The following is a 21,320-nucleotide window of genomic DNA, read 5'->3' as shown; positions in this document are numbered from 1 at the left end:
CAGGAATAAGATTAAAGGTGCTTAAGTCTGTAGAGTTGTTTCTAATTTGTACGTGTCATTTCAGTGGCATTTGAACAGAACTCTGTCTCTTCCCCTCCCTGCTCCCCTGTGGTACTGTGCTTGAGTTAGGGCTGAGAAGCCAAGCTATTGGAAGAAAATTCATTTTGTTCCCTAATTATTATGCTGGCACTCGGGAGATAATTTTTCCCTTCATGCACTGCCAATTAATATGCAAATGAGCTGATAAATATTTATACCGTGATTTAAATTATGCAGGGAGCGCTTTCAGTGTACTCTGCAAATGAATTGTTCATGGACTTCAAAGTGCTGGCTGCTGTGCTAACGAGGGGAGATTTGCATAAGGCCCTAATCAGGCGCATACTGATTAAGCTTCATTATGGAAACTGCCAGCTGCAATCTTTGTTTCTATTTTATTACAAAAAGGGGAACTTTTCACGCTTCAGTCGCCTTGACAATGTCAGACACAGCTAGTAGGAGAGACTAAAACTCCACAGAGCAACTGAAGTTTCCCTGTTCAGTTGAAGATTGCTATGGTGTAACTGAAGTTGTATTTCTTCCCCCACCTCCCCACTCCCTTTCTTGTTCAGTCGAGAGCAGTAGTGTAGATTTGATAGAAATTGCCATTCTCCCTTTCCTTGGATTATCTGAACCTGTAGAGGATACCACAGCAATGCTGGACTGCAGCGACTACGTTCTAGGTGGGTACCAGCTCAGCTCTTTCTTATAAGTGTTTAATATGGAAATAGAGGCTGTGAGGTTGACTATGCATAGAGACTTAATCACATATGCAGAGGCTAGGGAAAGTATTTGTAAGGCTGAAGCTCACCAGTGAATCGGCAGCAAGTAGCTGCCTGGTAGATAGATAGATAGATCTGTACCAGGGAAATACATGGTTTGGTTTGGTTTTTTTTTTATTTTTTTTATTTCTTCATTCCCTCGCTCCAGGAGAACTCGTTTCTTCTGCACTGGAGAGATTTGCTGCTAGGCTTGGAGGATATTAATACAGACTTTTTGATTTTAGGATTTCAATCTGAAGAAGCATTTGGTTTCTTGTAAACACTGGACTTGACTTGCATATCCGTGTGTTACAAATTTTAAAGCATTAAAATGGATGAGAGACAGTCCTAGTCTCAAAGAATTTAGTAGCTGCATTGAGCCATTCCCCAACAGAATGTATGTTATGTCTGTGTATTTTTAATGTAATAGCAAGGTTCTGCATGCGTAATAGAAAATAAGGTGGAGTCCACAGCGGTTGCCATTGATACCATTGCAAGCTGTGCCTAAGGTTACTCGGATAATGTATTTCCTGCGCTGAGATTCCATCAGGATTGCAGAACAGACATGCCATAATTTCTCCTTTGTGTCTTTTAAAGTTATTTATAATAACAGGTCATCCTAATTTTAGAGTAGGTTTTATTTATTTTCAAGACTTTCATCAAAGATCAATGTATAGATTTTTTTTTTATTATTATTCTCTTGATTCCCTTATATAAGTTTATGTAAGAACTTACATATCAGAGTAAGAGAATATATTTTTGGGTAGTAAATTTTAAAGCAGACACCTGAATACTTGTTTCTGAATATGAAGTGGTTTTTTGAAAATTAATTTCTAGTGACTTCTTGGCATGTTTTCACTCACATTAAACTTTGTTTTTTCCATACGTATCAATGAATCATTTTTGCTGGTGCAGATGGAGTATTAGGCAGTTTCACTTTAATGAGTGAAAGGAAATAGTTAATGATATATTCCGTGTTAAGATTTTCTGGTTTTTACTAGCTATGTACAGTCCCTAATACTCCAGGTCGGTCCGGTGTCTGCCTCCTCTTCTGAGTACCTCTTGAAATGTTGCTGAGGGTGTGTGAAAGCCTGGCACAGCACTGCCTTGCGACACCCTCAGCCCTGCTAGCGGAGTAGCAGGACTGAATGTATTTGCTCCTGAGAGTTTGATTTCAATCATGCACCTGCTGCTTTCGATCCTTCCTTCGGTGGAGTTTGTTTTTAGATAATGTTGGCAGAAGTTGTAGCCCAGGGCCTTTATTTAAAACTCGAGTAAGATCTAAAGGAAAAGAAAAGGTGAGGGCGTTATGGTTTGGTTTTTTTAGCCCACTTTATTTGTTTATTCTTTAAAGCAGAAATCGTATGAGCATGTATAAACCAAATAATCTTTTTATTTGATGTATAATGAATCCATAGGTTTAGTATCCTGCGGATATATGTCTGTTTTGCTGGTAGCAGTTTTGTGCTTCAGATGTATGCCATACCATTTGCAATGGAAATAGCGGCATTGTTCTTGATGCTTTACATGCAGAAGGCCCACAGATTGAACAAGAAATAGTCAGCTGGTAGAATAATGGATGCTATCCTTCGTTTGAACCTGAGCAGTACCAGAAAGATGTTTCTTCATCCAACGTGCTGCTTTTTTGCAATAGCAGTGTTTGAGGCCTTTGTTAGGGATGAATCTTTACAATAAAATAATCTTCATTTAGACATGCTTTTGGTAGTTGAGTAAACTTTGTCTAGTACTAGGAAACACGGAGAACCTTTTTTAAAAGCATTTCTTTTGCAGCGTAGCCTGAAAGAAAAATGTGTCTTGGTTGCTTTATGAAAAGAGGTCTGTACAGTTACAACTGTCCTGAGCAAACCTGCTGGTCATGCAGGAAGATTTGTTGTATGAGCTTCCTCGTACAGAGGGAACAGTCACTGTGTTGCTTGGAATTCTGTCCATGGGACAGTTGTGTCCCCTCTGTGGGTTTAGTTTGCTCTACCATTAGCATCCTGCACCGTGGCTTTAATAATTCAGTTTCTGGAACAAACTAGCACAGGAGGCCCTGGGTTGTTTTGCTTACAAGAGCTTTCTGAAGTGGTTCGGTGAATGGATCCTGTATTTCTGAGAGACTTCTCAACCTGTGCTCTTCCCTTCTGTGGTCAGTGCTATCATGAGCTCAGGCTATCCTTGTGCTCTGGGCTTAAAAAATACGTGCCCTGTCCATCAGCCTCACAAGTTAGCCTAGTTTCCACAATCAAATGTATTGGACTTCTAAGCCCCCTTTGCTCATTTTCCTGTTGGATGAGGGCTCTGCACATTTGTATCCAAAGAGAAATCTCCCATTCAGTGTTCTCTGAACCTAAACTAATTTCAGTAGCCAGCTCTGTGTCAAGGAATGAACTAATGCTGTTTATCAAATGAATGTTGCTTAGAATCACTTTAAATAAATGTGCTGTTGCCACAACAATAAACTCAATTTAAGGTACATTTGACTTCTAGATAGAAACATACTTGTATTTGTTTTACACACAGATCTATCAGCAGGGAGTGGCACATCAACAACAAACATTTTTGTCCAGTCAGTGGAACCCATGTTCTGTTTCTAGAGTGGGGATCGTACTATCCAAATGTGGAAAATGACAAAATAAGGAACCGGGAAGCAATAGCTTCTGTATGTGCAACCTTAGCGGAGCTCTGTCTTGAAAGACTATCAACCTTGAATCTGCTAAGCAGAGGTTGTGAAAAATGGGGCAAAACTTGCAGCTTTTTGCTGAAGTGTGGGCCAGCAGCACTCCCCTGGAAGGCTCTCCTCACTCACTCCCCCTTTCAAAATGCAGTTTAACATATGTTATACTAAGAGTAACATTGATAGTTCAGATCTCTTACATGTGGCTGACATTTGAAATATTTAAGCATAGGCATAGGAACTTTCTGAGAAAAGTTGAGGCTCTGGAGAGGTTGAGTTAACTCGTCGGGGGAAGATTCCTGTTTGTTAAAGTCCTCTGGGTTTTCTAGGCCCTACTGAGTTCAACTGCAGCAGTTGTTTATGTGGAAAATTACATTAGTTTTAAAAACACTGTTGTGTCTTAAATCATGTTTCCTAACAGCTTATTGGAGTTTTTCCAACGCTGATGTCTCTTATCTTTTCTCTCATACATGCTGCATTTCTAACTAGTTTCCTCCTCTTCCCACCCTGCGCTCCCAGCCAGCCAGGCTTCATCGTGGTTCCTGGTTTCATGCAGGCCTTGTCCACGTGCCTTGTTCCTCCTGGCTCGTGCTCCTGTTCTTCCGTTGCTGTGGGCCCTGGTTCTGATAGCCTGAGGGTGGTACTGGTCTCTCTGGGCAGTAGCATGTGATAGTACATGACAGTAGTCTGGCTTCTCATTTCCAGCTCTCATAGACTGCCAAGCAGTGAAGTGTCTGGGCATTCTTGGAAATACTTGGGGGAAAGGTGCAGCAGTTAATGCTGTTACTGTATTCTTCTTCAGTCCATTGGTATTGTGGAAATCACTTCTTTGATGAAAGTACGTGACAGAAGTAACCTTTTAAGTGCCTAGCAAGAGAATATCCTGGAGTAAAGGGTTCATTTTGAACTTGCATTTAACTGGTTATGGGAATGGAAGAATGTGCTTAAGGATTTGCTTACACTTAATTTTGTCAACTGTTCTGTCTTGAGATTCTTTTTGTAATTTTAGTTTGTGGTAATGTGGCACACTGAGGTCAGGAGCAAGGAATGAGGAGGTAATAAGCTGGAGAGCTGGTGCTGTACATAGAACATCTGTATAGATTCCTATATAAGGAAACTGTATTCTCTGTGTACCATCTGGAGAGGCCCTCTGTGTTGCTGACAAGCTTTGAAACCAAGAACAGACTTTTCAGTAGATTCATCCAGAGGAAGAAGGAAGAGGAATTATTTTTATATTTGTATGGTTTTGCATGAATCTATAGGAAATACAAAATAACTTGGTATCAGTGACGTTCCTGTAAAATAAAAATGCACTATTAGAAAAATGGCATCTAATTAATTATGATGACTGAATTTCCTTTCTGTTGGGGGTGGGGAATAAAACTAACACAAGAATAATGTAGGCCATAGTGGTCAGTGGTCATAATGGTTTTGAGTCTTGATGGAGTCATTGTACTGAAAATTAAGTTCCTACCTATCTTTGCCCTCCAATATGCTGCCTTTCAGTCTCTTAACACCATTTTTTCACATATGGGAATAATGACATACAAAATTTTGAAAAAATATTTACCTGGAAGATTCAGGATTGTATTCTACTTCTGATTGTTATTTTTGTGTTATAATCTGAATTAGGGTAAAGTACATATCAAATTTCTGATATTCTATACTTTCCTTGGACAAGAAGGCATGAATAGATTGTGGGTTTTTTTCTATATTAGTTTATCTTTATTTCTGTTTTAATGCAGACTCAAGAATGAACAATCCGTCAGAAACCAGTAAACCATCAATGGAGAGTGGAGATGGGACAACAGGTAAGAAATTATGAATTGGTGCACAGGTATTTTCTGGTGGAATTGAATGGATATTAAAAGCAAAATTTCTTTACCAGTTTACAGAATAAAAACCCAAACCAAAGCACACACCCCCTACTGTTTTTAGAGACTTGGGAACATTTTATTCTTGCCATTAACCCTACTGTATGTAGGACATTATTCACGCCTACTGTATCAGAGCACTACTCACACTTTGTATGTAAGATTCTCCTTCCCCCACTTCCTCTATCTGTAATGTTTCTGATAGTGTGGAAGGTCTGGTGGCACTAGCTTTCCATAAATAGTCTCATTTTTTCCTGGCGGAACATAACATACCTTTGGCACCTCTAACTTCGTCATTTATGTTTGGGTTGAAATTTTCCCTGGCAGATGTGGGCCACTGTCTGATCTTGTTTCCATTTTAGATTTCATTCAAGCTCTCACAACAGTTCTCAAGATTCTCAACGTTAAAAAGAAAATGTTAGCTGGCTTTTCTGTAATTTCTTTGTGTGTTACAACAGAACCTTGAAATTTGGCTGGGGAAGAATAGCCTTTGTGTCAGGCCCAATGTGCCTTTTGGCGCATTCCTTAAGATGTGGCCAAGTTCTAAGCCATTGAAGAAGCTTGTTAAGCCACTTTAACTATCTCATACTTTAATTCCTTTCTGGAGGTAATTTAATGTTCATTTTGGAAGCAAGAGAAATAACAGTTCTGAATGGGAGGCAAATAGTTTAATGTAACTCAGAATTTTCTCTGAGCTCAGAATAGCATTTGGGAACAGAATTTTAATGAGAAGGAACTTACTCTTCTTGCTTTGAGAGAAGTCTGGTTACCTTGTATGAGGAAAATTTATTTTTCCTCCTCTTGGTTCAATAATAAGAGTTTTATTTTAAACTCTTTAACAATTTGTTTCATATTATGCTGCTGTCTACTCATTCTTTGTGCAAGGCTTTAATACAGCTATGAGTGACTGAATGTTCCCGATACTGATCTGATAGGCTGGATGTTTTCTGCCAATGCATGGGGTCAGTCAAAAGGAATTATGCTCACTTATGAATGTGTGTTTTGTTACTGACATCTCAGTTTTTATAATTTCTGTTGTATTTGTAATAGGAGAGGTATCGATTCTTTTTATTTACAGAAATGACTTATGTATTTAATAGTGGTTTAGGATGGTATAAAGCATTATTTCAAAAAACATAGGGGCTGTAAATATTTTGTAATCATAAACAGTATCAAGAGAATAACAGTTATAAATATCCCTATAGAATCCTTGTAGCTGGAGGGTGTGTGTAAACTTCTGAGAAAATTCAGACTTCCTGCTCTGTATGACCACAGTTCCCTGTCTATGCTTTCTCTAAAGAGTACGTTCCCAATGCACTTCCTTAAGTGCAGCTTTAACTAGCAGTTTCACCTTAACTGAGCTGTTAAAGAGGAGGACTTGGTTTATTCAAAGGCAGTCCAGTATCTTAGAAGTATTGCATCTGCTTCAGCAGAACCTTGGCTTTGCTCTCCTAGGCAAATACTTCATCAGTGTGAAGGTGGTGGTCGTGGTATAAAGAAATAGATGGATTGTAAAGCAGCATGTAGGTACTTCCATCACAAGAGGGGATACAATGTCTGTATTTTCTTATACTCTAATACTAAGCTTAGTTATTAGAAAGTTTGACTCTTACTGGTGTTTGGACCTTTTGCAAACATTGTTTGTCTAATTTCAATGTTCCCAGTCATTCTTTCAGTTTTGTTTCCTGATTTTTTTTTTTTTTTAAATGATGCAAACTAAAATAATCTAGAATTTTTTGAGGACCCTTTGTTCTGCCGTCATTTTTTTGTTTTTAAATATAGTGCTCATAAACCACTGGAGGTAGTGATTAATGGCTTTTGTGACATTCTTTGGGGGCTCAAGCATCAGTTGCATTAGTCAACTGGCAGATGTTAAACCCCGAAAGGAACACTCATGGGCTTCTGATCGGGGTACTTAGATTATGGTCTGGGCTCTTTGCGTACTTAGTGAAAAGTAGTCAGCTTTCAGCTCGGACGCTAAGGAACTGGAAGCACCATTGATTGTCTGGGGAGCATAGGCTGTGACGCAAAATGTGTGAAGATTATTTTTATAAACACTTAAGAGTTTGTATTTTTGTAACCTTCTGTAACAGTCTTTTTTCCAGTGACATTTGTAAATCACTTGAATCTGCTCTGTAAGCACTACTAATCTGTCTTTTGAACCTCAGTGGGTGCTTGTTTGGGTCATTCCTGTTTTAAACTGTAGTAAGCTGATGCAGCTTGAAAATTTTTAAGAGAAATTACTGTAGGGCATGGAATTTACATTTGGCAGAGCTAGCGTTCTCAGGGAAAAAAAAAGGTTGCTACCTGTAAAGATGACTTAACATCAGTGGTTCTCTGAGCTAGCAGCCAAGTTTCATGGAAGTTAACAAATCAGGGGTTTGTATTTCTAACTCTGACTATTTAGGGAATATAGTAAGTCCCCTACCTGAAACAGATTTTAACTTTAAAATTTTTGTGCTGATTGGACTCCCCTTTTAAGCATCTGAAAAAGGAAGCCATATTTCAGATGAATTAAAAACAAGAACAAAAAAAAAGTCTTTATGATTACAAGAGTTGTTGGATGGCTGTTTTCACAAGAACGTGAATTGGTCAGCTGGTCACCATTATTGTGGAATTAGATAAATCTTTTTCAACCTTCAATTGTGGGTGGACAGCCTACTTAGTATCTACTGGTAAAAAGAGAGAGAAGAAGAATGTCTTACAGTAAATGGAGAGCCCTTTTGGTTTCCTTTGCATAGGTTGCAGCATAAAATTTTCCAAAACAACTCAACCTTTTTTGTTTCTTCAACGCATATTCATTTTTAAAAGCTGTGTGAATGCAGTACTATGAAAGCCAAGGTTATAACTTCTGTGGAAACTGTAGTATTATGACATGCATTGACATAGCAGCAAAGTAATCATTTTTGTAAGTGTAGTATTTGGAAGGATTCTAAGGATTCTTGTTTGCATTGCTTCATTTCCAGACATTATTTTCCAGTTTCCATAAGAAGAGAGTCTATAGGAGAGTGGGAGAGGGACCATGAAATATTCTTTAACTGCTAAAATTCTGGGCAAATATCAATGCTAAACTACTTATTAGTAATACGGACAAGGAATCAACAGTTTCTGAGTATTGGGGATATCCCTCTCACTGCAGAGAGAGAGAGATGAGGAAATGTAGTGCTGGTGTTGGAAGATGTCTCCTACAGCACAGTGCAGTTAGTTTTGAGATATTCCTTCTCCTCGTTTGCCTTCCATTCCTGAGTCCTTTCTTGCACCTTCTCCCAGGTCTCCCCAGACCTGTAGTTCTTCATTATTCTTCCTTTCTTATCCAGTTTGTAAACTCAGTCTGAAGTCTGATGTTGGATTTTGAGAGTATGTTCTCCTGACTTCAGGTGCAGTGTTACCTTGCCTGCTCCATTTTGTCATGCCTTTACCCTTTGCGAGTGCAATTTCAAAATAACATAAACTAATCCACATTCAGGGTATCCTGGCACTTAGTGTTCTGTTCCTTTCCCTGAAACGACACTGAGCGAGATGGTTCAAAGATTTGATTTGGCTGAAAATTAATCACACTTAGTATTAGTCTTCATCCAAATCAACTCTGTGAAGTAGCTAACCACATGGCTGAGTTTGTGCCAGAATTTAAATGTTGCAGAAGTTGCATTGGATTTGGGCTCTAAGGGTGAAATTTTATCCAACAGCTTGATTCAGTCTTGACAACTTGCTGGAGGCAGGGGAGGCTCATTTCCCTACTGCCACATCTCTGACCTCCCCTGCTTTGCATTATCTGCTGCTTGCTGGGCTCTAAGGTAAGTTAATTCATCTCACATAACTGGCAGAAAACTAACTTGGCCAAAAGAAAAAGGGAACAGTTCACATTAACAATTTTCTACTCGGTTAGAGAGGTGAATTGGCTTACTGCTGTGTCCATGAACTACCAGAAGGGTCAGGACAGGGACAATGTAGTTGGAACCAAGAAGAAAGAGGAGACGGGAGATGGAGACTTCCCACTCCTGGTTTCTGGTGGGGTTTTTTTGTTGTTGTTTCGTTAGTTTTTGTGGGGGTTTTTTTTGGTGTTGGTGAGCTGTTAGACCAGCTCATAGCAGTCTATGGGAGTTGGGATGGAGATGGAAAAGACATAAATACTTGGGACTGTTAAAATCACAGTACTTGTGATTGCATCTTCCATGTCTATTAATCACTATGGGGTTTTGCATTTAATTCTTATTTTGAGCAGAAGTAGCATTCTGGTCCTTTCATGTCCTTACAATGTGCTGACCTTCTGCTTCCGACAGCTCCATTTTCCAGTCTACTTATCAGATTTCTTGGATTCCACAGGAGTGGTGTCACATCCTTATGAGCACCTCTCATATGCTGGACTCAGAGTTCATTTTCCCTGCTGTTCTTCAAAAGACCTAGGCATCCTGTGATAAATGCAAGCAACCTGGGTAGCATTCCTTCCAAAACTGAGGCTGCATCTGAAGGGGAAGGGACACTGTACTTCCAAATACCAAAGAAAGCTTAAGATGCAAGTAGAACAGAGAGCAAACAGGTGTGGTTTGGGATTTTTTGCTCTGAATTTGGTTTTATGAGACATGGGGAGAGGGAGTTGGAGTCCTTCAAGGTTGAATTTAAAGAAAATGTTGTGTTTTCTCAGTACCTGTCTAAACTGGTTTTTTGCAGCCCATGGCGATTTTAAGCTCACTCTTGGAACTTGGTTTGTTCAAAACTATCAACCCTAGGAGGCTCATTTCAAATTTCTGTATTAACAGTCAGCAGAAGCACTAACTGGAGCATTTCTTCTGCACATGTGCACAGTGGTGCTCTTTTAATATGGTATCACAATTTGAGGCTCTTTCGGGAAGGTAGTTAACTAGAACAGCTTCACCTATTTATTTAAGGTGAGGCTTCCAGCTAGTCCTCTCAGAAGTGGATAATTTTTTTCACCCCTCCGAGTTTCCAGTTGCAATGAGGAATATCTGTCTTACAGTACGTTTTCTTAGCTGTATTTTTTTCCTTCTTGGGGGTCCCTCACCACAGGTTGAAAGCTGATTCAAAGCATCTGCTCAAATGAGGAGGTGGGAGCTTGTTTCCTTTGAATTACAGTAGCTATTTGTCAGGAATTGTTTTTATATATTTACCCAGTCATCTTCCTACTCCCTTTGGCCTTCTGCATTGAGAGAATTCTGCAGTTTACTGGAAAGAATGAAAATAGATGAAGCGGGCCTTCTTATCTACCTTTCTTTGGAGAAATACCACCAAGCTGCATTCATTCAAGATCAATTCACACCAGTGATAGTCCTTCCATTCACTTTGGATTGGAATTTTAGACTTGTTAACCAAATATTTTTACGTGGTCTATAATTTGAATATTTTTAACACCTGTGAATCTTTGGCTGCACGTATGTCTCTTTACATCTGTAAACCCTGGCCCAAAGCGTAGGATTAAAAACTCGAGAGTAGACCAACTCTTCCTCCACAGCATCTCTACCGAAGATGCATCAAAGGGCCACCTTTGGTATACCTTATGTGGGTGCTAGAAAGCTTGACTAGAATCATAGAATGTTTTGGGTTGGAAGGGACCCCTAGAGGCCATCTAGTCCAACCCCCCTGCAGTGAGCAGGGACACCGCTAACTGGATCAGGTTGCTCAGAGCCCCGTCCAACCTGGCCTTGAATGCTTCCAGGGATGGGGCCTCCACTACCTCTCTGGGCAACCCGTTCCAGACTATGTACATTCTATCTGTATTTAATTGAACAGTGACTCCATCTTTGGAAATGTTATCTGTGTAAGCTGTTTGTAGGTCAAAATAGCAATGTAAACTATTGGATAGTGTATTTGACTAATCAAATTTTACGCCTGCTTGCTTTTGCAGATGTTGCTAAGGAATAGGAACACCCTGTTGTTGTTTAACAACTGTGACTCTCTTTTGCTTAGTAGATAACCTAGATTTTTATGGCAAAAAATGTAGATGGTGGAAAGAATTTTGAAGGAGGAATTAGTTGAACACTTGTCCATAGGCACCAAATAAAATCTGATTGCCATGAAGAGTAAACATGCAAGTCTAAAGCTGGTTTTACTTCATTTCAGTCACGCAATTTTTAAGATTGCATCATCTGTTCTAGGAATTCCACGCAGACTGATAATGCTCAGAGTTTCTCCTCTTGTTGTTAGCCGCTGTAGGTAGTAATACCTAACATGTAAAACCAGTTGTTGATAATCCCTAATGTTGATTTTTATCGTCTCCCCACAGAATTATTCTTAAAAGTTTGTAGTTACAGTTCCTCTTGGCAGAAGAGAATTCTGTGGTAGTTTCTTGTGGAAAAAATGTTCTTTTTTTTTTTTTCCTCCTCACAGCCAGATTATTTGGTTTTTTTCATGTCTTCCGAGCTGTTTAGGAAGAGGACAAAAAAAAAGCAGGAAAAAAAAAATCAGGTTTTAGTTACATGAAAGTGGGTGAGAGCAAAAGGAAGCCCAGGCAGTTTCTTACATGAGAGCTCTGTACAAATATTCATGGAAATGTGGAGGTATCTTTTATCAAAAAGAGTAAAACTGTGGCACATAACTGCTTTGTATATACAGTACTTCTGTTTTCATCAAGTATTATTTTACCTGTCTTTAATAAAAGGTGACTTTATATGAACCTTGTTCTTGCCACTTTCTAAACTTGAAGATAGTCTTCAGCTGCTGGATAGAGAGTGCATGGAGAATGAAAACACAGTTTAACCTTAGCAGCATGCACCCATTTGGTTCTCAAACCATGGTAGAGAATGATGGGGTAATAGTGTACATAGAGTAGGTAAGATGATAGAAGCTAAAGAAAATATGTCGTTGATTTTGTTCAGCTGACAAATGCTATATTACTGAAGACTGGAGATGACACTGCTTCCACCTCTCCACCTCCTTATCCTCCCTTCAATAAAAAACTTCAATTTTTGTTACTCAGAGTATTTTTCTACTACATAGTATTGAGAGAATAGCTGGAGATTTATGAATATTCATTCTTATTCCATTTCATAAAAGTGATACTAATAGTTCTTAATATCTCTCTTTCTCCAGGCACGCAAACAAATGGCCTGGACTTTCAAAAGCAGCCTGTGCCTGTCGGAGGAGCAATCTCTACAGCCCAGGCCCAGGCCTTTCTTGGGCACCTTCATCAGGTAAGAGAAGACCCTTTTCAAAGTAGGGTAGACTTGGGCAGGTACAAATGCAGCTGCTCCTGTATGTTCTATGTTCTCTCTTTCTGCGGATGATGGGTAGTCTTGTAAAGAACACATGGGTAGACCACATGCTTCAATCATTTGGATGGGAGAAAGTTCTTATTGTGGCATGCACTTCATTGCATTAGGCTGCAGAATATGTCAAGATAGGGTGAGACCTATTTGGGGAAACTGGAAAGCCCCTTTTTGGGGACTTGAGAATGCCTGAAGTGTTTTGTTTTGTTTTTTTTTTTTTTCTTTTAAATCTTAATGGAGATACCAAATTGAAATGCAAGGTAAAATCTGATCTTTTTGGTAAAGGTTTGTATTGGCCCAACAGTTGCCAAGGTTCTGAAACTGTCACTACCTATTTAAGCAACCGGAAGTGGTGTTGAATGGTAGTCAGCACTATGCTTCAATCTTTCAAGCTCTGGCACATCAGCTAGAAATATAAAGTGATTGTACTTACTAAGTATATATGGTTTGTGAGTTTTTAAGTTGGTTTGGTTTTTTTTTTTTTGAAGTTATTTCAAGAACCTGTTTGTCAGGTGATATTCAGGCTTCTACTACTGTCCCTCTGTTCTGATGCTGCTGTGTTTAGGGAATCAAAGCTGAACTTCATATGTAGGCTGAAGCAAAATGGGGCATCCCTAGGTGAAGAGAAAGATAAGGGGCATTTTTTTGTAGTTTTTTTATCTGTTCACACTTGATGTATGAAAACAAATGTCCTAATTTCTTTCCCTTCCTCAGCACCAAGTTTAAACTTTAAAATACTGTACCTAATTGGCTGACCTTGAGTGTTTGAGGTCTGAGGTTGCACAGTTATTGTGGTATAATTGACGTACTGAAGCTTTTATGCCCTCTTTTAAGAGCTCTGAACTGCCATTTTATTGTATGGAACATTCCACATGTCTTGTCACATAATTACAATTTTCCTAGTAGATTGGGTTAGATAGGACCTAGGGAGTACCAGTGTTTGAATTTGCTGAACTGATAGGCTGTTGTAGGCTGCCTTTATGTGGAGAGAAGCTGACTAGTTTTCATGGGTTGTCAGTATGTGTTTAACATGGAGATAGATACAGCTGTTTTGCAGAATTTTGTGTGTTTGTTTTAGTCTTTGTTTTGTTATATAGATTGATCCAGAACAGTAATTGTATTTAGCGCAGTGCTTTATCTTGCTGCGGAAATGTATTTATTTAAACAGTTGTCAGGATCTTTATAACTTGATGTTTGATAAAGTGTGATTCATTTCTTGAAACTCTAGTTCAAAGGAAAATCTCAGCTATTCTTTTATGCACCTGCAGGTGTGTGGGAATCTATTGTCAAACCGTCCTCTTCTAGTGTGGCTGCTGTTAGTGGGGTGTTACTCAGCCTTAATACACAGTGCTTTCCACCAGACTAATAGAAAATATTAGGTTTTGGGCAACATTCAGGAACAGTTTAATTTCTAATTAGAAAATGTTTGTTGTGTGGTGGAAGGGGTGTCCAAATTGCATTCAAAGAGGTTTTCGGGAATATGCTGGCTGTACCTGAGTGAAATACGTTGTAGTCTTTTATGTGGGTTTTTTATTATTATGTAATTTTTAAAGCATTATTTGAGTATATTTTTTGGATGGTAGGCTATTGATTGTTTAGATTATTCTCTGCTGTAAATTCATGTTAAAATCTAAGGTTATGTCAACTGCATCAAACTATATTTGCTTGTGACAAGGAGGAGCTTTTCTGGGAGTTTTTGCTTACGTGTAGAACATGCTTAGTAAGTCCAGTACCTTCATTTAGAGCGGTAGGAAATATTTCCAAGGTGACGCTCAAGGGTTGCCTGTTTGAATATTCAGTTATTAATTTAATGTACTGCAGTTTAAATTAAAACTCTCCTTCCTGTGCTTGCAGATATGTGGACTCTCTTTTGTGATGTTTATTATGTGGGGACATCTTTTTATAGAGGCAGGAGTGCTACATTTTGCTTTGCTTTATTGTATCCTTATGTGTTGCCTGGTGTTCAAATGAGCAGTGGTTTTCAAACATTTTCACTGCAGGCTGTAACTCTGACCTTTGAAAGTGTTCGTAATTAATTACATAGCATTCCTTCTTTAAAGTAGGAGTGGTGGTAGAAACAAGGCGAGACTGATTAAAGCGGTCTTCAGTAAATGAAAACTTAGCATTTGTTGTACAGAGAAATTCCTTGTTAGAGATGAAATAGCGCTCTTTAAAAATCTCACTTTCTGAAGTATCAGTTTTTCTTCACTGCTAACCCACAAGAACTTCTTTGGAACTGTTAATCACAAACATGGAATTCAAGTTTTGAGTATACCTGAATCAATATAGCCTTTGTAAAGTGTCCCCAGTCCTCTGTATTGAGATCTTTTCAGTGGCTGAGGACTGCAAATACCCATTCAGGTTGATTTGAGGAAGAGTGTTTATGCTGTGGGTTTTGTGCTATGCAGGTGATTGCTCCTCTGTCATCTAAGGAGGCAGGTGAATGCAGTGTACATAACTGGGGAAAGACTCATTCTGAAATATTAGAAGGATGATGATGATTAGAGTTTAACATCCTTCCCTGAAGCCTGGATTTTTTAACAGTAGTAGTTAGCCTGTCCACCCCAAAATTCTCTGTTTCGACTCAATTTCATGATAATATCTAGATCCCTAGGCAGGAGTACATTCAGCAAGAGGTAGACAAATAACACTGTGGAAGAGTCTTTGAGATTTTTTTTTTTTTTTTCAGCCTGGAGTGCAACCCCTATTGCATTGATTCAGCTGTTAGATGGGCATCCCTTGTTCTTGGGGGAGCTTTGATTGGGGTGCAGGTGGGGAGGTTGTTCTTTTTACATTGTTCAAGTTTTCTGTGGATTCTACATTACTTCGTTTCCATTTTTGCACTGTTATAGGTCCAGCTCGCTGGAACAAGTTTACAGGCTGCTGCTCAGTCCTTAAATGTACAGGTAAAGACAGTTTCCTTCTGCTGCTCATCCTTCTCTCGTTCCAAATAACATTGTGGTCCCATTAGAGATAGTTTTTAACCTATGATGTGTTACTCTGTTACTTCATTCTGACTGGTCTTGCAAGTGATAGGTATGCAGGAATAATAGTTTTACAACTGTAAATCAGGTCCAGGATTGTAAGCATTCAGAAACTGGATTTTAAAACATGCCATGGCAGTAATTTTATACTGAATTTCAGTCAGGTCTTGTATCATGAAAACCATAAAACTCCAGGAATATTTCATGTTCTTCTATTTATTCACTTATTTCAAACATAGCAAGAATTACTTTGCAATTTGTCCTTACTTCTGGTAGCTGAATATAGGACTATAATGTAACATTAACTATGTAATGTGGCTAGCGTAGGCTGCTTGTGTAAATAACACATAGTGATTTCAAAATAAGTCAGAGTAATTGTTGTTTAATAATGTACGTGAGACAGCAAAGCTTTCAAACTTTTTATGATGCTGAACACTTCAGTGTATCAGTTAACGTGCCACTTCCTCTCAGTACTATATTAAGGGGAAAGGGATGCAGTTTTATTGAAAATGGTTTCAGTATTGCTTGTTATTAAAGAATGTAGGTAGTGCCTTACATGAAATGCAATAGAATGTGGACCCACTTATACATAATAACAATTTGGAAAGAAGAGGAGGTATAGTGACCTTCCTTTCTAAGAGGAAGGAGGCAGAAAATTGCCTTGGTTGCCATGGTAAACTTCCATCCCTGAGAGAGATGTTGGCAAACAGGCTGTATCTCCAGTGCAGAATGTTTACAGTCCTGTGCTGTAATTATCGCTCAATGACTGGCAGAATTAATCAGAGCCTTTATGTTAATTAGCCTGCTCTGCAGTCCCCAAAACAGGTGGTGGAAAATATGCAAATCTATGCAGAATTTTAATGTTCTGCATAACCAGTTTTAATTATCGTAAAACTCTCTCCCCCTCTTCATGCACTTGCATTTCCTCCCTCATGTCTTCACAATTTCTTCTGTTTAAAAAAAACAACCCTAAAACCACACACAAAAAACCATCACCCCCCCAATCGTTTAAAATAAAGCAGCATTCAATTAAATAAATGCTAAACTTTGATTATTTAAAAGCACTGTATATATTATGTATTTTGCTGTAGGTAGATAAACCTGTGAGGATTTCTCAAACCAGTTCTGTGTAAGCCAACAGCATGATGACTTAGAGGTGCAGGATGCAGATACAGAAAATGGAAACACAATCTCCTTTCCCTTGTTCCATTGTTTAGAATTTTAGGCAATGAATAATTTTAACATCATCTTTCTTTATGGTGAAAGGGTAGTATTAGCTTCAGTTGCATTGCGTAAAATGAAATGAGACCTGAAAATAATGTCAAAGAGTTACAAAAGACCTAAGAGTCTTTTTGTTTTGTTTAAAGTGCATTACCTACAGACATGTTTGAGCAATCATAGCTGAGATGGTGGGCACATAGAACCATTGCTTAAACACACTCTTAAAATAAACCCAAGGGCTTTTTGTATGCAGATGAAAGATTTTTATTGTGCAGTGTTGAGATAGCAGTGTTATACATTAACATCTGTTTTACACTATAAAGAGTTGGATTTTTTTTTTTTTTTTTTTTTTTTTGACTAGTCTAAATCTAATGAAGAATCTGGGGACTCTCAGCAGCCAAGCCAGCCTTCCCAGCAGCCTTCAGTGCAGGCGGCCATACCCCAGACCCAGCTAATGCTGGCCGGAGGACAGATCACTGGGGTAAGATTTACCCAAGTACACTGCAGTAAACCTCCTGTCCGGCAAATGTTGGCAGTATCTACAGCAGTCCCCGCAGAACTGCCAGTGAAGGTTATTGTCGTTTCCTTTAACATAGGAAGAAACTTGAGTGAAAGAGGGGATAGAAAATATCTTACTATAAAAAAAGCAGACTTTAATCTTTGGGGTTTGTTGCAAAGTATTTGCTTAAAAAAAAAAAATCTCTCAGTTTTCAGTATCTGTCTTGACTCTGCAATGAAATTAAAACCTGGTGTGTGTACAAATAAGAAAGTCACAGATGTCCTAAAGAGGAATCTTTATTTTTTTGCAAGATTAAAATGAGGCATGGGAGCATGAGACTAAATCTTACCAGATAGCTGGGTGAAGAACAAAAATGATGGGAACCGCTGACACTAATTCTTTCTCTTCTCAAACATTTCTCCTTAAGTAATTATATTAGTGCTTGCCTTAAGCCTATTCAACCCTTCTGTTTTAACTTACCAATTTTGAGGTTTTTAGTTGCAAGGCTTTGGGAGTAATTATGGAATAACTGTTGTTTTAGGATTAGTGGTGTTTCTGAATTGGTGTTAAATGCTTTCAGTCACTTAAAAAAAAGAGCAAGTTTTGTGAATGGGCTGGTTTGGTTAAAGAGTTTTCTTCCACGTAATCAGCTTTGTAGTTTTAAGAGTTTGCATGCTAATAAGGAATTTAGGGCAGTTTCTCCAACAATGTATTTATGATTTGAAGTATTAGGTTAGATCATCTCTACACTTGAGTGAAATGATGTCTTAATTTCATGTTCAGTTGTTCAATCTTCTCATATGCTAGTGTGTAAATAAACATCCTATTCAGTTTTTGGTTAACTACATTTGAAAGTTTTAAAAGTGAGACTGCTTTAACACATTATTAAAACCCAGCATATTTTATTATTTTTCCCATTCTCAAAAAATATTGGTTTGTTTTAATTTAAGATTGTCTGCACTAGTGAAACATTCAGAACTCCAGACCTATGCAGATATGGATTGTAGTAAATATGGGCATCAAGATTCATTTACATGTAAAGGAGAGACTGCTGCCACCTGTTTCACAGAGATAATGTGTGTTTGGGAAAGGGAAGGGATGTAAACTTGCCAACTCTATTCTATTTAAAAAAAAAAAAGCAGATGGGGAGACTTGGAGAGAAACAAATGGAGCTCATGTTCTTTACTTATATCTTAGGGCATAATGGAAATGATGGAATATGGCAGGGATTCATGCTAATGTGAAGCAGCTGGGGTGTTATCAGTTTGTTCAGTAGCCATAGCCACTGCTTCTCATTCATCTGGCTAATCACTTGCTGTTCTGCTGGGTGTAAATTTCCTTTCAAATCCTGGCAATACTGATTCTTCTCTTTTGCTTGCTACTTAATTACCTTTTTCCTGAACCTCCTGGTAGAGTTTTGAAGAAAACTTAGGAGTAAAGTTAGGTTCTGTAGGTTCCATTAAGTGGAAATGTTTGCGTTCACACGGTTTGGTTTGTCAGGTCTGTGGTAGGTTGGTTCCTACACTGTGTTGAGTGGCCAGCTGTCCTTACTTAAGGCCAGAGTCACTGGCTAGTTAATGGCTGAACTGTAGTAATAGTTCTAGGAATGTCTGGTTAATATAACTAGTAACGAGCTAGCTAATGACTTTGTAGCTGAAGTGGCTCTTTTCCTTATTAATGGCTGTGTTTTCTAATTATTTATAGCTCACGTTGACGCCAGCCCAGCAACAGTTATTGCTACAACAGGCGCAGGCACAGTTGCTGGCTGCTGCAGTGCAGCATTCAGCCAGTCAGCAGCACAGCGCTGCTGGTGCCACCATCTCGGCCTCTGCTGCAACGCCGATGACGCAGATCCCTCTATCTCAGCCAATACAGATTGCACAGGTGAGCCTTGAGGCTTGAGAGGGTGGAAAATAAAGAGGTTTGACTAATTGCATCATTCAAATAATATTTTTATTCTTTATTCAGTGAGTTACTCGAGTCCTTGAGTACTGTTAGTCTTTCCTCATGCATCCTTAGCTGATGAGGTTGAAATTGATAGTTTTAGCAAAGAATGTTCACCAGCTGCTCATCAGTTCTACTGGGCTTCTGAGTTTGTTCCAGCATTTGACCAGATGCTGTATTTTCTGAATTTTCCTCCTTGTAGTTAGCTTGAGAAAGGAGAAAAAGGGGTATAGAAAGATGCCCATAGAAATGACACTTGTTGAGACCTGTGTGGATGGGAAGGCATACCTACGTATCACAAAGGATGCTTGTTAGATCCAAATAGCAAAATGATGGAGCTGAAGAAAGGCGGTTTGACTTGATACATTTGTGTGCTGTTTTGGCTTGGTGCTTAATGCTCAGAGTTCAGTGACAAAGAATGGGCACTCTTGTGTGTCTAGAGAAAAACTTGCCAGAATGAGTCTGGTGTCGGAATCTGTCCAGTTTTATGGTCTGCTGCTAAAGACCCATTAATTCTTAATTCTGAAGAACTGCTTGCCAAGGAAGTTCTGCTTACTAGGAGCAGCAAAGATCCTCCTGGGTCTTCCAGGATTGGCTTAATTCAGTGTGGAGAATGCAGCGCTACTGACTCTACACTTAGCATATGTAGTGTGGAAGCTCCTTAGACTTCTGGGCAAGGATAACCGAAGGCATCTTGAGTACTACTAGTAGGTGGTTGTGTTGCTGATGCTGAGGTCCATCTTTCCATAGATTAAGATTCTCAGTACGTAATATTTCAGCTGGATTAGTCTAGCTGTGCAAAGTTTGTTGGGTGTGTAACCTTCAAAGTTGCTGCTGCTTACAGTGAGTGGGTTCTGATGCTTTCTATTTAGACTATTTTCACTTGCATTCAACTGGGATGAAGTGTCTAAATAAAGTGAATGTGAGGGCTGATTAAGTAAAAGAATGGAAATATCGCAATTATCTGTGAAGTCTACTAGTGAAATGTGCGATTTCTTTATTGTGCTAGTCCACTAGCACAATAGCAGCCTGGTTGTGCTATCAGGTTTTTTTGGCTGAAGTGGCAAACTTCTGTGGTGTTGGTCTAAAAGTTCTGACCTCTCTGGCTGTCCTTACAGAGGCCAGAGTGATGCCATCCCATGTTTAAAAGGCAGATTTCAAGAAAAGAATGGGAAATGTCCTTGCTAAGGTGGTTGATGGTTAGTTTCTAATATCTCTCTACACATCTGTTACAGAGTTCCTATTTGATATTATGTGAGTCTTTTAACCTAAATGTAAGTGATCCACAGGTGCATGCCTCTTGTCTTCCAGGTGTGCGGCTTAAGATAGCGAGGTCTGCTTTACTGAAGCATAGAGCATTAAAATTTTGTATTAATAAAATCTGTACCTTGAACTTTCTGGCTTTACATTTGTCAAATATGCCACCAAATTAGTAGATACTTTCGATGGCATTGTTGTGCATGTGTGAGATGTTGCTAATCCTGCTCTTCCACTTTAGTGTGTGAAGCATTTACAGTTATTAATTTAGTTCTGGGGTTTTCTCCAGAACATACAAATCTCCAGAGAAGTGTTTGAGAAGAGTTGAAAAGATCAGGCATGTGCTGTCAAATAGGAGCTTCTGAAGTGAGCATTGTCTGGTTTGTGCGTGTGAATGAACTAAAGGCTCTATGAAAAATAGCATGTGATCATGTAGTTTCCACCAGATAATGTGTATTTATAGCACAAGGGGAACAAATTAAAGTTTCATTTATTTTCTGGCATTTCTAATTACTTAAATGTTTGACTTGGCAATTAATTAGGATACGTTATTTTGATATATAAATGTGGCTTGGTTGAATCTGGTTAGCTACTTCTTATGATGCAAGTGCAGGGCATAATTTGTGCAGATATTGGATATAATTTGAGATACTTTATGGAAAACTTCTACCATGTAGGTTTGTAGGTGGATAACACCGTGCTTTTTTGGTCCATCATGACAGCGATTTATAAACAGTGCTCAGCTTTGTTTGCACTGCTATTGTAAACATATAGCTGATTACACAAATAGCTGAATGTTTGTTTTAATTGATGATTTTTGAATAATTGATTAACTGGCAGGTCTCTG

At 38.7% G+C, this 21,320-nt stretch overlaps 1 protein-coding gene across 4 annotated transcripts in view; it reads left to right on the top strand.

Annotated features, from left to right (window-relative positions):
• The first annotated feature begins 5,221 nt into the window (after window positions 1-5,221).
• Window positions 5,222-21,320, top strand: part of POU2F1 (POU class 2 homeobox 1) — a 45,963-nt gene continuing 29,864 nt past the window's right edge. For 2 of the 4 annotated variants that reach the window (XM_009640477.2, XM_035895980.1), the window contains exons 1-5: window positions 5,222-5,285; window positions 12,393-12,493; window positions 15,421-15,474; window positions 17,135-17,254; window positions 18,977-19,156. In XM_009640477.2, coding sequence (XP_009638772.1) covers window positions 5,228-5,285; window positions 12,393-12,493; window positions 15,421-15,474; window positions 17,135-17,254; window positions 18,977-19,156 — 513 coding nt within the window. In that variant the 5' untranslated portion in view covers window positions 5,222-5,227. Of the gene's footprint in view, window positions 5,286-9,725; window positions 9,886-12,392; window positions 12,494-15,420; window positions 15,475-17,134; window positions 17,255-18,976; window positions 19,157-21,320 lie in introns of those variants that run through there. The other 2 variants (XM_035895982.1, XM_035895983.1) reach the window with 2 other exon arrangements.

This window comes from Egretta garzetta, unplaced genomic scaffold (assembly GCF_000687185.1).
Source record: "Egretta garzetta isolate BGI_Z169 unplaced genomic scaffold, ASM68718v1 scaffold516, whole genome shotgun sequence".
Taxonomy (NCBI): domain Eukaryota; kingdom Metazoa; phylum Chordata; class Aves; order Pelecaniformes; family Ardeidae; genus Egretta; species Egretta garzetta.
This window is presented reverse-complemented; position numbering and strand designations above follow the sequence as displayed.